The 17,427-nt window shown below is 42.2% G+C and overlaps 1 protein-coding gene across 1 annotated transcript in view; it reads right to left on the minus strand.

The window, feature by feature from the left end:
• Nucleotides 1–17,427, minus strand: part of Utp20 (UTP20 small subunit processome component) — an 84,435-nt gene that overhangs the window by 20,227 nt on the left and 46,781 nt on the right. The window contains exons 28-44 of the mRNA XM_031350413.1: nt 16,794–16,937; nt 16,023–16,102; nt 13,330–13,553; nt 12,516–12,660; nt 11,412–11,499; nt 10,459–10,602; nt 10,171–10,221; nt 9,918–10,070; nt 8,286–8,441; nt 7,851–7,991; nt 7,275–7,412; nt 5,326–5,465; nt 5,017–5,099; nt 3,331–3,620; nt 2,180–2,319; nt 1,799–1,955; nt 206–304 (exon numbers count right to left, since the gene is read on the minus strand). Coding sequence (XP_031206273.1) covers nt 206–304; nt 1,799–1,955; nt 2,180–2,319; nt 3,331–3,620; nt 5,017–5,099; nt 5,326–5,465; nt 7,275–7,412; nt 7,851–7,991; nt 8,286–8,441; nt 9,918–10,070; nt 10,171–10,221; nt 10,459–10,602; nt 11,412–11,499; nt 12,516–12,660; nt 13,330–13,553; nt 16,023–16,102; nt 16,794–16,937 — 2,373 coding nt within the window. The remainder of the gene's footprint in view (nt 1–205; nt 305–1,798; nt 1,956–2,179; nt 2,320–3,330; nt 3,621–5,016; nt 5,100–5,325; nt 5,466–7,274; nt 7,413–7,850; nt 7,992–8,285; nt 8,442–9,917; nt 10,071–10,170; nt 10,222–10,458; nt 10,603–11,411; nt 11,500–12,515; nt 12,661–13,329; nt 13,554–16,022; nt 16,103–16,793; nt 16,938–17,427) is intronic.

Below are 17,427 nucleotides of genomic sequence, written 5' to 3' on the forward strand. Positions count from 1 at the left end.
GAGAGAGAGAGAGAGAGAGAGAGAGAGAGAGAGAAAGAGAGAGAATTAAATCCAGGGAGCATCTGCTACACTCTAAGCACCCACCACCACTGAGTGAAACCTTACACTCTATTTTCATTTCTATCGTCTATTTTTAATATTTGTGAACTTCTAAAATGACCATGGCCCATCTAGGGAAAGCAGAATTGCATTCTGTAAATCTTACCTCAGTCATTATGTGAAGACAAGAATCTAAATCTCCGACTTGCAGCTTGCTGGAGAGGCCTTGCAGCAATGTGTACACAGTGAAAGTGAGCACATGGACCTAGGAGGACACGCACAGTCAGAAGTGCTGACCTAAAGCTATTCAGGGTTAGTTACTGCTCAGAGCAGCTTTGAGACACATTCTCACATGTCGCTTTTAAGGACCTTTGACAGAAGGACAGCTTTGTACAAAATACAGTGTTCAGAAATCCAATGGCTTAGGTGCTACAGTGATTTATGAAGGAAAGACATGTAGACACTCAAGTAAAACCTGTTGAGAAGCCAATCACGTCATTAAAGCAGCCAGGAAAAACTGTGTGACTTAGAAGGGAATCAAACTGAATAGCTCACCCCAAAGGGTAATACAGTTTTAAAAACAAATTCTTGTCGAGGTAGAATTCCATATTTAGCAGTGATAGCCTTTTCAAGAATAAAGGTGAGGAGAAAGGCCTCCCAGAAGGGCACTGTGCCACCAGCCCCATGATAGTATACGCTCCTCAGATCTCAGGGAGCAGTAGCAGACAAGCCTAGCAGCACAGAGGGGAGGGAAGAGCAGCAATGGAACTATCCAGAGCAGGACCACTTTCCTTATTTGACTTTCTCCATATGTATTTGACCACTAAAAGCAGTTACCATATTACCACAGGAAGTTCCCAATCCTCAAAGACAGAAGCAAAGGCCACAGAGCAGGGGAGGGGAAGAGACCTACATAGTGGTTAAGTTTCCACATTTTACTTCACGTGCTAAAATCCTGATCCTCATACACTGTTAGCATAAGTATATATGCTGATCTCTAGAGCATGTTAGCAAAACAACCACATAAAGAAAGGATACTGGAATTAGTAAGAACAGGTTCCTTACACATCAGTGAGTTAAGACATGCAAGGAATGTTAACTACAGAACTCTTGGAAGAGTACTTGAACAAGTCATAAAGGTTCCCACACTTGACCATAGGATCATAGTAAATGCAGGCTCTATAGGCAACTGTGGTGGGTTCTAGTTTGTACCCTTCTAACATCTGCATGCTGTTGTCCAGGCCTATACTTGGAGCTGTACCAAGGTTAGACCACCATGTGACTGCTCAGTGTTTCACATTGCCTGATGGCCTTACTAATTTTATACAGTATACCAAGTTTAAAATCTTCAACACATAAATACATATTCATTCATATCTTTTGTATTCACTCAGTTGGCAATACTTTCAAGTAAACATGACAATAAATTTTCATTAAGATCTAGAGTCCATGATATACAAGGTGAAAAAAAGCTATGCAGCCCCAAGCAGAGGAGAAGCCATAGCTAAGATCTTTTGAACTGATGGATACTGACTAGGAACTTTTGGTTGTGGCTATTTGAGACGGGGTCTCATGTAGCCCTGACTGTCATTGATTTCCTGATACTCTTTTTCAACATCCCAATGCTGGGATTAGAGACCGAGCAAGTCCCCACACTTGGCTATGACTGGAACCTTGAATGCTGTTGCCTGCTCACTCCACCAGCTTTCCTGAAGACAGACCCAAAGTACTGTGACTTGTAATGTTCAATCTGAATTACCTGATACCCTCGGACAAGGGTCGTCTGTAATTCTTTCAGGACATACTGCAGAAAATGCACACCCAGATCTTCAATTATTTTGGAGAGAGTGCTGCGTGCAATGTCTCTGATTTCCTGTGCTCTGTTCTTGAGGAGGACACACACTTTCAGCAAAATACTAGAAAATACAAAGTTGAAAAATAACTAACCATGTCACAGAAACAAAGATATGCCCATCTTTTTGTCTCTTAATTACTCATAACCAGAATCCCTAGTCAGGATTTAGAATTACAGCCAATCAGTGCAGTATTTCTCTTCCTGACAAAAGAAACTTATAAGCCAGGAGGAAAAGGAGTAAAGTTCAGGTTTCTCTGAACTTCTCTCGTTTGTCATATGATATACCTGGGCAGATTTGCCTCCATAACTTCCCGTGGAAGGGACCGCATCAGCTTAACCATGGCGAAAGCCAGGGGCACTCGGACCACCTCCTCGTCATTCACGGCCTTTGACTTGACCAGCTTGTGTTCTTCTTCTCTTTTGGTCTACAAGAAAAGTTTAGGAGGAGTTCAAACAATATGGACCACAAAGATGGCCAACACTGTACCCTACATTTGACTGTTGTCCAGGTCTCGGGGCTTGCTACACCCATCTTTCTGGACCCCTAACTTCATATCTGAAAGACATATTTTCTATTTTAAGCCCATTGCTAGTTTACTTTCTTGTGGTGTGTGTGTGTACACAACTGGGGGCCAGAGTTGGAAGTCGGATGTCCTGTTCCAAACCTCAGCCATCTTCTTTTATCTGCCATGCCCACCGTCCTGTCCTCACAGCACTGGTGTAACAGACATGTGGCGCATCTATTCCCAGGTCTGTATGTGGATGCTGGGGGGTTAAATTCAAGTCTCCATGCTTGCACGGCAAGGGCTCTTACTTGGCTTATCTCAGTTAAAGCTAGTTAACTCTGCTACTGCAATGCAAAACAATGGCTGTGTGTTCTAGTATGTATTAGGTTGTAGATATATAGATAACAGCTAATATACATATTAGATATTAACGTGCATATTACAACACACACACACACACTCAAAGCAATAACATAGTTACAATGCATGAGTTACTTTGTAGGCCTATGTTTTATACCAAGAAGGAAAGGCTATGAAAAACAGACTCAAAAGAAAGGTAATGAGAACAAACTGTTCCATGTTGTCCCTGTCAAGCAGAAGAGGGATGCATTTCTCTGTCAGAGCACCGTGTCTACCTAAGTTGATATTTAAATAGTACAGAAGAAGCCAAAAAACAGAAAGGGAAAATAGATTCTGATGTTTCATTAGCTTGTTCTTGGAAAACTCATCCTCTCATTTGGAGAGAGAAAAAGCAGTGTAATGGTTACTGCAGGAGATGCCTCAGGTTCCTGGGAGAAGAAACTACGAAATGTTGAGGTGAAGGGAAACATACAAACTTACATCAATCAGTAAGCCCAAGAAGGAGCCCACCCCATGTGATAGGCTCAGCAGCACCTGGGCTCAGACAAACCTGCCAGCCCCAATTCTTACCGCAGACGCGAGGCACTTATGCAGCCTGGGGAGGATGTCGCCAGTTATGGCTCCCTGGATGGTTTGAATTGTTCTTTCTAACTCCTCCTTATTCCGAGGAAGAAAAGAGACAGACTTGGAAATGCACTCTTGCTCCTTAGCTGCTGTCCCCTCAGAAGCAGCGGCCTCAGGGGCTTCCAGTGGCTCCTTGCTGTCTGACAATCTCTCAGAGGCTTGTTCCTTCCCCTCCTCGTCCATGTCCTCCACTTCCATGGCTTCATGCTCCAGTAACTCAGCCATCTCAACTGTTTCTGTAACAAAAGTCACTTTGAATTAAAGAAAGATCACAGCTGGGCATGGGGTTTGTACCTGTAATCTCTTTTTTTAAACATTTTTTAATATTTATTTAATATACATGAGTACACTTTAGCTGTCTTTTCAGACACACAAGAAGAGGGTATCAGATCCCATTACAGATGGTTGTGAGCCACCAGGTGGTTGCTAGAAATTGAACTCAGGACCTCTGGGACAGCAGTCAGTGCTTTTAACCGCTGAGCCACCTCTCCAGCCCTGTACCTGTAATCTTATCTTAGCCTGAACAGTGCACTCAAGAGTCTGAGAAAGAAAGATGAAAAGTCAGGGGCTAGCCTGAGCCACATAGCCAGATCCTGGCTCAATATGAAGAAGAGATCAAAGAGGAAGAGGTGACGATGAAGTCATGCAGCTGTGATAGGCTGCCTTCTCTATCACTATCTATAGACCACTGGTTACAAGCAGGTCTGACAACAGTGGAGGAAGCAGCGGGAGTAAAAGGACTGTGGGTTACTTCCTCAGGGTTGAGAGTCTAATGATGGAGAGAGACAGGAAACGGGCAGTTATAAAAGTATGTGGCCTAGCCCCATTCTTTTTGTCATTTATGGCTATGAAACTAAACCCACATCTCTTCTATCCAAGAAAACCCAGGGAACAAATAGGATTCCTGAAAAAGTTCTTATCAGGATGATGAGACATTGCGCCTCTGCTCAAAACACTGAGTCCATTTCCCACTTCATTGTTGTTGAGCATTTTTAACATATGGGACTAAGAAGTAGAAAACAAAACTCCCTGGCTCAGCATCCTAGGACTGTAGTCAAAGATGTTCTTCCCCCTCAGCCTGGACTGTGAAGCTCCCTGTACCCTGGGCTGGTCCAGTGCTGATTCAGGCTACGGTGGGGAGAGGCTAACGAGCAGGTCAGGGTCTTGGCTGTGCCTCCCTGTGATGGCACTCTGTGGTGCTGCTCCTCACACTCTGGCATGACAGCACAGCACAGGTTGCTGGGAAGGACGCACATGGGACAAGAGCTGTCCTTTGTGGCCTGATGGTGGTAAGTGGATGATTAATCCTGAGGCAGAGAAGTAGTGTTCTGTCTATCCGGGCCCAGGATCTCACTGTTGGCACTCATAGATAGATTGCCACACATTAGGGGAGACAGATCTCTAGGTAAATAGACAGCAGCTCTGATGTTTACATTATATACTTTAGATATGTCTTCTGTACAGGTAAACAAGATTTTAAAGGAATAGGCTACTTATTTCAGTTTCTTCCTGACTCAGTAACTGGTCCTTACTACAAAATGAAGAAAAAGCAGTATATTTTGCCATCTTTAATTATCATAAATTATCGAGGAATAAAACGAGAATCTAGTTTAAGAAAGTTTCAAAACATACTTTCTTCATTCTTAACATTTTCCATCTGTTCTTCAAGAGTTTTGTAGTCAAAATGGAATGCTTCCAACACGATCACCAGCAAACTGTCAAGAAAGATACAGAAATGGCGTCTGATTAGCTATATCATCTATGGTCAGGGAGAGGGGGACTCAGGGACAGCAACAGTATAACTCTGTTTACCACGTGACTGTAATGAGCATCATTGACTACAATCACATTCACAGAGTGAGTATAAGTAGAGATCCCAGAGAGACCCATTCAGGAATCAGAGTTTAGGTTACATTTTAAAGACAAAGAAATTGACTATACCTGACAGCCAGTTTCTGGTTGATTTGGCCTGATTGTAAGACATGGATGAAATGCTTCAAGTAATAGACATATGCTGGCCAGGACAGGTATCTGCAGATGGCCCCAATGACCTCCGTGGCGGCATTGGTTACGTTTTCATGCTGGGAAATAAACCAAGAACTTCAATGGACACGTGAGTGCTAAGAAAACACAGGTTAGTTCGGTACACACCATAGGACAGGAGGCCATTAGCAATTACTGGAGGAATTATTATCCCCCTTGTTCTTTCACAAATAAGTTTACCAACCACTGTTACAACATACTAACTCAGACACTGCATGTTTGTCAAATAAATTGTTCTTACTTCTTTTCTTACCTCAACCCCAGAAAAGGATGGTATCAACTTAAAGACTATTAATGTACTCTGCATTCTTTGCTGCCCACATCTTCCAGATGGGCTCAAGACTATTGGCAGTGAATGGGGGAAAAAACGGTTGTGACAAAACCACACTGCTACATGGCTACACTGCTAGCCCCTTCAAACCTTAAACTACGAAAGTGGACAAACATGTGAATCCAGTTGTCAGACTCTGGATGTCAATTATAGCAAGATAGAACAGTGCTCCCACAGAGGAAGGGTAGGGAGTAGTGCCATGACCTGAATTTACTATACAAAGAGAATTGTGGGGTTCCAGTGCAGGAGAAGAACCCCAAAGAGCCTAATGGTGTCAGAGTTACGGAGACAGAGGCTGGGCACGGTAGCTGCAGTGCACAGAGAGAAGAGAGCTAGCTGCTTGAGGGAAGGTTGGGTTTAAACATAGCACTCACCAGCATACCTGAGCAAGGGAAAAGGGCCACCAAAGCCCAGCCAAGGATGGGGATACTTATACCTCATCGCCAGAGCGGAAAAGACGCCAGGGGATAGACACGAGAATAGACACAGTAGCATGAAGAATACAGCAATCACAAGCACGTGAGCAAATGCAGAAGCCTTTCTCCTTATCTGACTTTTTTTAAAAACAAGACAACTATTTATAAAGCAGTAAGAATATTTAATGTATTAATTTAAAATTAATATAGAGGCAAGTGATAAAAATACTTCTGTAACCAATAAGGTAACAGAGGAAAAAAAATTACAAATGTCAGGACAAAGCAACAGAAGGAGTAAGAAGGAAAAAGGAAATAAGGATGAGACTGTAGATCTCAACCTAACCTTATTAATAAACATGTCAGGTGCTAATTGTCTAGAACCAGTTCCCAGGAATGGGCTGTCAGGCTGGACATAAAGCAGGGCCCTGGGAAATACAACCTACCAGTCACAAGTGGGTTCAAAGATAAAGGTTAAAAGATGCTACAGCCACACTGAAGAAGCCTAGGTAGATCCCACCCAGCTGCACTTCATTTGTACTTCAATGCCTTTAGGCTCATTTTATTTTATTTTATTTTTATTTTATTTTTTGCCTTTAGACTCTTGATTGGTTGTGCTTACTGACTTTTAAAGTTGGAATTTAAAGACACAACCTTTTAAGGCTCGGTTTGGTGGCACAGGACCATAGTCCTGCAACTAGGGAGGGAAGAGGGCTTTAAGTTCAAGGCCAGACTTGGTAACACAATAAATCACCCCCACCCTCCTTAAGAATAAGGAGAGAAGGAAGAAGAACCTCCCTTGCCTTGGAGGCTCACACCTACAGTCCCAGTACTTGGAGTCTGAAGCAACAGGACCACTGGGAGTTTGAGACCAGCCTGTACCACTACACAGTGAGTTCTAGGGCAGCCTGGGATAGAGTGAGACTCATCTCCAAACAAACCAAACAAATGGAAACATGCCCGCTGTAAGGCCAGCAGCTGGGGAGCTGACGGGAGAGTTTCGAGGTCAGTGAAGGTCAACTTGGGTTGAGACCCTTTCTCAAAAAGCCAGAAACCATTTAATCTGATTACCAATGCTCATGCTTCTTATACTAGTATCTTACCTTGAGCATTTTCTCATCAAGAATTGGAGCCATGGCATAAGGCATGATGTAATTCTGAAGAGATTTAGAAGACAGCATAACCTGGCCTTCCAGGAGCTGCTTAGCCAATTTCTTCAAGGCTCTTGCTCTCCTGTGGATCTAGAAAGTTAGATAAAATATGCAGTGGTTACTGCATACTCTCTCCTAAAGCCACCCCTGACTCTGCCCCAAGTGCTTTTTCCATGAAAAGTTTAAAGGCAGGGATCTGAAGAGCATGGCCATGTACTACGAGAGCAGATACCTGGGTCTTGACTTGCTCTCACATACACAATCCATAGATAACACTTTAACAATGGGCCTGAATTCCCTTAGAAAAACTGAAGAAAGCTGACACTATTATGATTTGTGTTTGGTGATGCCACTAAGAAATGAGAGCCCCCCAGGAGACGATCACCTTATAGGCAAATCTGTCTGCTCGTCATGCAGACCAGGGAGAGGAACCCCGAAACCTTCTTGGAACATGAAGGTCCATCTTTCCAAGGAGGCACAATTGTGTGAGATGTTATTCTGAAGGCAGGAGGGAGCAACTGCATCTACCTGAATGTGCTTCATGTTCTCAAAGAAGTCCATTTCCGGGTCATGGTAATGAGTGAGCTGCACCAAGTCCTTAAATTCCAGTTGATTTGGAAAAGTTTGAATCAAACAGGAAAGGATCAGGGTATAGTCATGCTGAACACTCTGCAAATATCACATTGAAGAAAAAAAAAACCCAAAACGTAAGTATTTTAAAAGAGTTATCCGTTTTCTAGATAGCATAAGGTGGATGAGAAAGCTATTCATATTTTAAGTAAACCATTTCTTCCATTGTAAGAAAAGAAAAAAAAACTGTAAAATAAAAACCTTCCCTCAGAAAGTTTGTTGACAATTGGCAACTATTTTAAATATTCATGCTAAACCCGACTGCTTTTCAGCAGCAGAAGAGGGAGAACACCTGCAGACAGCAGTAATGAGAAGCCACAGTTACAATAATACCTCTGTCTGGCTCTTCAGTCCCTTCCTCAGTTTCTCCAGGAGTGTGCGGTGAATGATCTCCTTATACTCTTTCTCTGTGACATTCAAAGCAGCTAGCCTTTTGATGATGCTTGTCAAGCATATGCTGGCATTGTCACTTAAAGACATGTCTCCTATCTGAAAAAGAAAAAAAACCCAAGTCTTTCTACTGCTGACTTTTGCTTAGTAATACCACAGAGTGTTATTCTCCCAGACACCCTGTCAGAGCTACCATGCCAAACCCTACTAAGAAACGCCTGTGAGTGCCTCCTGCTTTAGGGAGAGGCAGATGGAGGATGTGATGACCACAACACGGGATTCTGGAAAACACATACTGAGACGTGTTCTTCATTTCATGAAGTACTGCCATGCATACTTTTACACCAGCTTTACGTCCCTGAGCATGTAGAATAAAAGGTTTACTGTAGCTAGTTTTTGATTATCAGGTGGTCGTGAAGAAATGGCAGAAAGAGGAACATTTGCCCTGTGTAACTTGGATTAAAGGCCCCTTTGCCCTCACTTTTAGAATGTAGTGAGTTGGGCTGGTGATATGGCTCAGCAGTTAAGAGCACTGACTGCTCTTCTGAAGGTCCTGAGTTCAAATCCCAGCAACCACATGGTGGCTCACAACCACCCATAATGAGATCTGACACCCTCTTCTGGAGTGTCTAAAGACACCTACAGTGTACTTATGTATAATAATAAATAAATCTGTAGGCCAGAGTGAGCAGGGACTGAGAGAGCAGGGCTGACCAGGGGGAGCAGAGGTCCTAAAATTTCAATTCCCAACAACCAGATGAAGGCTCACAACCATCTCTACAGCTACAGTGTACTCATATACATAAAATAAATAAATCAATCTTTAAAAAAAAAAAAGAATGTAGTGAATTGGCAAGGCAGCATTTCTGCTGCGGTGAGTACTTCAGGTTAGCCAGCTTCCCAGATTGGAGGATTCTTCAGTCTCCCTCTCCCATCTTGAGGCATTACAGACGTGTGCTTCCATATCTGGCTTTTTCCTTGTGTCCTGGGGATTGAGCTCAGGCCAGTCTTGACTGGCAAGTGCCTTTCCTGATGAGCCTCCGTGCTGGTCCTCAATGGGTTTCAGGATAGTGAGAAGGCCATGCAAGCATTATCTGCTTCTCTCCCTACAGCGCTGAAGAGTTGGAGGCAGGAAGATCTGTGACTCTGAGGTCAGTCTGGTCTATATAGAGTTTCAGGCCAGACAGGACTCCACATTGAGACCTAGTCTATAAACACCCTCACCAAACAAACCAAAAAAGGACAGGGTTTTGCTCTGTAGAACAGGCTGGCATCAAACCCACCATCCTTTTGTCCCGACTCTCAGTGGTGAGTTACAGAAGCATGTCACCACACCCAGGCCAGGCATCCCTGGTTTTTTTTTTTGAAGTGGTTCCATGTATTTATTAACATTTTTCAGTCTCTTAAATCATGAGAGAAACACTAGTAGTTCACAAAACAAAAAAGTCTGCATTTAAAAGAAATTTTATCCTAAAAACTTCTTGTTTTCCTTCCAAAACCAAACTTAGGAATTAAGTCACTGTACTTGGTAGTGTACTATCAAACAGCCCAGGTGTCTGCCGTGACCCCACCCACCTCCATGTTATAGAAGCAGTTGTGCATCACGGAGATGAGGTAGTCCGCATCCACCTTCTGCATTGTCTTTATGTTGGAGGTGATGGTCTGGAAGGCTGAGAATCGAACGTCAAAGTTGATGTCATCGAGATGTCTTTTATCAAAGGCATTAAGCTATAAGAAATGATGGTACAATCATATAAATGCAGGGATTATATCAATATTAATAAACCAATACTTCTGAAGTCAAAGAGAAATAAGATTTTTTTCTTACCTTTACAATATCTGTAATATATTTTAGTCCACTATCAAAATCAGACAGGCTCTGAAAGGAAAGGACAATATGTTTATTTTTTGAGTGTTAGGAGGAAGCATTTCTGGCTGTGAGCAGCGCAGTTATTAATGGGTAAATAGTAACTCTCCTGCTCTCCTCAGCCCGAGACCACTCAGCTTCATATGACATCACACTGGAACAAAGGTGGCTGGCTGGCTCCAATATTTATGAGGTGGAAAGAAACAGCAATTTGGGATTAAGAAAAAAAAAAGAATGTGTATCATATACCTGGAAAACGGTACAGAGCAGCTGTCTTGACAACTTGTTTTTAATAACTGAAAAGAGTTTGGCGAGAGGTCTGAGGAAGTGTGTGGGATCCAGACAGTGCTGTAACAAGTTCTGCACTGTCACCAGGATGTCAAGCTCTGTATCCTGAGAACCAAGAGAAACTGTATTTTAGGGTCTCATAAAACTGCCCCCTCACACACACATGCACACACTCACTCACTCATGCAGGCATGTTTACATATTTTGAGACCAGGTTTTGATACTTGTAACAATCCTTTATCTTCTGTCTCCTAAGTGCTGGGGTTACAGGTGTGCACCATCACACTGAGTTCAGTTTGTATTTTATGACAGCATTGGAAATAGATATGATTAAGAATTGAAAAAATTATTTCATGGTATTTAAAAAATTAGCATTTTAATTTAGCACAGAATCTATAATGTTACAATTTCTTCCTTTAATTCAAATAAAGAATACATGTGCCTTTAAAGTCTTAGGTTATCTAATCCCCGTGGTGCTAAGGGCAAGAGCACGCTGAGGGAATGAAGCCCTTCTGGCTGTCTGCAGATCTGTGGGCTGAGATCCGCAGGACTACCTGTCTGGCTCACTACTGATGCCTGGTGAGTTCTTAACTCGAGTCAATTAGGGACCAGAAACTTGTGTTTGATTATTGAAGGGGAGACTTCTGACTCGATTTTTCCATTGTGATCTATAGAATGCACTTCCTGGGTTCTACTGTTGTTCAAAAGAGGGAGAAAATCCTGAAATGGATGAGAAGCTAAATGAAGGGGACGGTTTTACTGAGGGGCAGGTGATGATGTCCCCCTCTATTGCAAATGTTCTACTTCTATACAGCCTGAAGTTTTCTGGAACAAATACTCACAGGATTTAAAATTCCCTACCCAAGTAAGGACAGCACACTCTGAACACAAAGTAAGCATCTGCAGAATGGTACCTGAGAAACATTGCCTCGGAGGAGGAACGGAAGGAGGAGGGTAATAAGGAGAGAACACTGCTCTCTGTCTTTCATAAACTTGCTTATCCTAAAGAGGACAAACAGATACATTAGGAAGATGTGCAGGAAGAAGAATTTCTCACAAGCTAAACTGCAGAAAACCAACAGGTGCTCGCGCGGGTGCTCTCACCCTGGCTCCTGTTATAATGCTGACAGTAGTATCTGGGTGTATAAGTGGTCCTGACATCAGTGCTGTCATCTGCCAACTCAGGCTTTCTTATTTTACAAGGAAATAATCTCAGGCACTACCACAGGTTTCGCACATGATATTTCAATACAGTTCCTTTAACAGCACAATGATAGAGAGATTCCTCTGCCCCATTTTGCTTAGAGAGTAACAGAGACCAGAGAAGCAGCTGTGATGTGGCTGGGAAGCAGCTGCTGGTGGGTGAGACTCTGGCCTTTCTGAGCCCAATGGCCTGTCATGTTTCCACTACCATATCACCCGGGATGAACTTTAGCACAAACACTTAGAGAGACTCAGAAACATTCTAGTTTCTAGAAGATCCTAATTTATCATTTGTATGTTGTTGAGAGTAATAAAAAGTCATCAGTAAGTTTAGTAAATCTCACATTAAAATTTAGGGTAAAGTAGTTTCTTTACTAACTTTGCCCTTTCAGGAACTGATTATATATTATTAATTCTACTGCCAAAGGTGTTAAAAAACCAGGCTGGACTCTTCATGCAATTCGTTCTTCCAAGTGTTTTTAGTAATCTAACAAAGCTTGAGACTTTGATTAAGCAGACAGGCAAAGGAGGTACAATCAACTGTTTGTTTGATTGGGGCCTGGAAGATGCAGCGTGTGCTCCATGCATTGCTATACTCTTGCCCACCCACTCCTCCCTCTCCTTCTGCCCCTCCCACTCCACCCCACTTTCTTCTGTCTGAGTTTAGGGCTGGGGATTAGACCCAGGATCCAACAAACACTAATAAAGACCCATTATTTCTAGTTCTTTCAAAAGTCAACTGAAAAGTTGGATAAAGGTTTAAAACTTTAAACCATCTATGCTAATCTCACCTTTCGTACACATCCACCACTTACTTGGAAAGGATGCCAAGCTCCTTACTGACTTGAGCCCTGTTCTTTTTCTTCTTCACCTTTTCTGCACTGATCGTGGTTCTGCTGAGATACTGAAGGATTGCAGGCACATGTGGCAGAATCAGTCTCCCTCCTACAGTGACAGGCTCTGAAATAGTGATGTCTCAATGAACTCGTCCTCATTCAATAAGATTTTCTTGATGACAAATAAAGTATTCAATTATTAATGAACATTTATATTTCAACCCCAGGGGCTGCAGAGATGACTTAGTGGTTAAGAACACTGGCTGCTCTTCCAGAGGTCCTGAGTTCAATTCCCAGCAACCATGTGGTGGCTCATGACTATCTAGGATATCTAATGCCCTCTTGTGGCATGCAGGTTTACAGGCAGAGAACTCATACATTAAACATACAACCCTTCACCTCCCAAAAAACCACATTTCAACTTTAATCAGTAAATAACCCCCTTTCCTTCTTTAAAAGAGATATACCAGTAGCTAGATTACAAATGTATGTCAGACCTGTAGGGTATGGAAAGCATTCCTTACTACAGTACAGGAACCGTTGGGCTACTGTGATAGGAAGATTCAGATTTAACAGTGGAGAACATTTCCCAGTGTCCTGGAGGACAGCTGAGACGTCCTGGCTGGAGAGTAATCTACATTCCTACACATGCAAAGAATTTCAGATTACACACACCTCTGAAAAAAGAAACTTTTCTATACAAGGTGTTAAAGTCAAATTCTACTGACTCTTTTCTGAGAGCAACAGCTACCTACAATGTCTATGAGTCACATGCTTTGTGGACTGCACATACCCGTGTTGTCCGCTACGTCGGTGTACACACAGCCAGTTACCGGCAAGCTCGGCACTGTTTCTGTGGGCTCGAAATCTGGAAGGTTGAGGAGATCATCGACTATATCCACTATAATGCTAGCTGTGCCATCTGACAGGTTCTTTGCTGAGAGAACTGCAAAGACATTGGTCAGGATGTCACATTCTGGGTGCCCAGGTTTCTGTTTAGCCAGAAGAGGGAAATATCTGCAAGGAGAAAGATATTGTAATAATCACCTTATTTCTCAGTATGTTATATTTAAAAAATTCCATAAGAGTTTCTACACTGATGCTAAGAAGTGTACGTGTATATGAAGAGAAATTACTTTAAAATCTAGAACTCAATGGCTAATTCTAAACACTCTATAGATATTGTCTTACTTAGATTTGCATCTATTTACTTAATCTTCATGACATCTCTATGATGCACCATTATTTCACATTACAGATAAAGAAGGGCAGACATGCTATAGCCACTACCAAGCTGTCGTTAAGAAGCAGCAGGGCTGAGATGGAATCTCACACATGCTAAGAGTACTGAGCTATATATCCTCATTTCTAGTACATTGGGGCGGAGGGAGCAGTTTTGAGACAGGGTTTCTCTGTGTAGTCCTGGCTGTCCTGGAACTTGCTTGGTAGACCAGGCAGGCTTCCAACTCAGAGATCCACCTGCCTCTGCCTCCTGAGTCCTGAGTGCTGGGATCAACAGTGTGAGCCACCACAGCCTGGCAAGAGTGGCATTTTTATAAAGTAGTTTTTGACATACATATTCACTAATTCTTTCTCATACAGATATACACACACACACACACACACACACACATCTGTGGACGCTGGAATTCTAACATCAGTCAACCTCCCCTGGAGATATTTTTCAGGTGGGTACTACATATGAAAGGGAAGCAGATGGAGTAATAGCACAGGAAAAGGGATCTGTTAGCAAACTTAGGTCTCCTAGAAGATCAGCAAGTGCTCCAGCCCATCATCTACTTTCTCAAGGGGGGAGAGGGAAGGGAGGTAGAAATTTCAGGACTCAATGAAATGATGTCCAGTGTGGATGTGCACCTTGAATAAGGGACCAAATAAAGAAAGGCCAGGCTGTGCTGGACTATCTTCCTGGACTAAAGCCTTGGTGGCTTGTTTATATACATCACTATAAACCCTTTCTCAAACAAGACATAAAACACTGCTTCTCAGTGCTCATAAGTAAGATACAAAATCCCCTATCAAATGGGAGATAAGGAAAGTGAGGCTTTCTCCTAGTAACAACAGGTTTTCCTACTAGTAAGAACAGATGACAAAAATAAGTCTACTTACTAACAAGAAAACATTCACACCATAATGGTAAATGATGTAAAACAAAACAAAGAAATGAAAAACTGGGTATACAATATGGTCCCAATTCTGTGAAAATCAAAGGCAAAATTGTAGATCTGTAGTACCAGGTCAGTACCAAAGCTTTTCCTGACACAGGCGCTTTACAAGGAGACAGTGGTCTAGAAAGCCTAGAGTACTCCCAGGCTCTAGATTCTCCATTTCAAGTAAGAACAGGGAAAAAGGCACACTCAACCATCAATGAACAAATGAGTATTTTTTAGGAAAGTACGCTAAAACATTGTGAATTTATGTGATGATGTTACCCTTGTATGATCTGCACTCTACTTCTTCCTTGGCCAGGTCAGATCAAATGACTGAATCAATGACCACACACACACTGGAGGAACATGCCTATTGACTGCCATGCCTAGGTGTCAGCTTTGGCCTTTACATACTATAATTTTCATTTATACCACATTACAAGGTGCAAGTTTACCTACGTCCCCACTTTTTATTGTGAAGTATTCATATATTCTGGAGGACATATGAAGTTCCCTTTCCCAGCTTTGGATCACCCCGGGCCACAGTTGGCTTTCCTTAAGAGCTCATTCTATGAACACTCTAGAAATTGGTGCTGCAGAAGCTGAGAGTGAGAGGCCAGGAAAGCAGGGGCAGAAGGAAGGGCAGAGAAGCACTAGGCAGCAGGTACTACTGAGCTCTGAGACTCTACTGCACTGTAGGGTGACACAGGCTACATGTACTGTGGATTTCTAAAAGGCTGCAAGAAAGCATACTGAATGTTTTTACTAGAAGGAAAAAAATATTTGAGTACATGTGTTCATCTTGATTTTTACACTACACAGTGTATTCATGTATTGTAACATACCTCATAAATATGTAACATGTACTTATTTTTTAAAGTTTCTCATGCATCCTAGATATCTATTTTTATCTCAAAGTCACAGACAAATATATTTATAAGTATTTTTCTTGGGATACATCATACATATTTTTTAAGCCCATTAGTTTTCTTAAAATTATGTATTTTGGGGCCTGGAGAGATGGCTCAGTGGTTAAAGCACTGATTACTCTTCCAGAGGTCCTGAGTTCAATTCCCAGCAACCACATGGTAGATCATACCCGTGTGTAATGGGATCCACTACTCTTTTCTGGTGTGTCTGAAGACAGGTATAATGTACTCACATATATAAAATAAATAAATCTTAAAAAAAAAATACATCTTTCGAGATCTTTCCACAATGTTATTCAATTGCTTCTTATCTGTTGTGTCTGTACTTCAGAGTGACTCACTGTTAGGCTAAAACACTGTTCCTTTTGAAAGGATGGAAGAAGTCTTACCTTGAATTTCTGCTCCAGATGCTAATTAGTTTCAACAGAGGAGTAGGCGAATACTGACTCTCAGATCCAAGCCTGCAGATCTAGGATAGCAAATAAAGGCAATTTATTTACTATTTACTGATTTACTGAAGAAACAAGAGCAAGTGGTAAGCGGGGTAAACGGCACAGTGGTGTGTGAAACAGATCAGGGCAGAGATCATGAATAAAGGACAGATGTAGAGGAACAGAGAGGGCACAGAGCACACAAAGGACAGATGTAGGGAAGCAGCAAAATGGCAGACAGCAACAGAAAAATGGCAGGCATGGTGCATGTAGTGTTTCCATTATACTGGAACCAGCTATTTGGGGTTCCAAATGGTCAAAAATGACTGAATTTAAACAGCTAGAAACTATTCTCAAAATCAAGCTCCTCCTATCACCTTCTTAGTTAACTACACTAGTTACCATGACAACTGGTCACAAGCAGAGACATCAGTAAAGAAATGCAGGACAAACAACACACATCATCCCCTGCGCTTGCTGGCATGAGGGGCTCTGGCAGTTAGGTCATGTTTCTTTAAAGCACACAGTCATATTCAAGTTAACCTTCAGTATAAATGCCACTGACTCTTGAACTTTAGGTCTAACTTAGTGTTCTAACAACCTGCAGAAATGAGTCTTGATGTAAGAAAGAGTAGACAACACTGATGTCTGGGTAGTAGACTACGCTGGTAAATTAAAAATAAAGGGAGAAGTAGAAGGGCCAGGCAGGACGTAGAGATTCTGGTTTACCTGGGGCCAAACTGTACCATGAAATACAGCATCAATCTCTTCTGTTCTGAACTGATAGGATTCCCAATCCAAAAAGATATCGGTGACCATCTTGATTCCCAGACGTCTTAAATTTTTCAGTGGGTTAATAAACCTCAGCTGTATCTGTAAACAAACATATTTTTCCAAACATAAACATCACACACATACACACCTCACACACAAACATACACTGCAAAAATACATCACACACACACACCCCTGGTTTCTTTTGAGAAGTACTTTTGCTCATGTGGCGGGACTGGAGAGACTTGGGCTGGAGGAGATGCTCAGTATTTAACAGCACTGGCTGCTCTTGCATAGGACCCAGGTTCAGTTCCCAGCATGGTGGCTCACAACCAACTCAACCTCCAGTTCTAGGGGATTTGATGCCCCGTTCTGGCCTCTGAGGGCACTGCATGTACACAGTATACAGATATACAGTCAAAATACTCATATGCATAAAACAATAATAAAAATAAACAGATGCCCCTGTGTAGAGGCACAGAGGCTGGGGAGTCACAGCAAATGTTAACCAGAAATCATGTCTCCTTTCCTGTGTGGTGTGAAATCACAACAACACAGCCTCAAAGCAGAATTATTCAGAGTCTCTATC

This window comes from Mastomys coucha, unplaced genomic scaffold (assembly GCF_008632895.1).
Source record: "Mastomys coucha isolate ucsf_1 unplaced genomic scaffold, UCSF_Mcou_1 pScaffold4, whole genome shotgun sequence".
Classification (NCBI taxonomy): domain Eukaryota; kingdom Metazoa; phylum Chordata; class Mammalia; order Rodentia; family Muridae; genus Mastomys; species Mastomys coucha.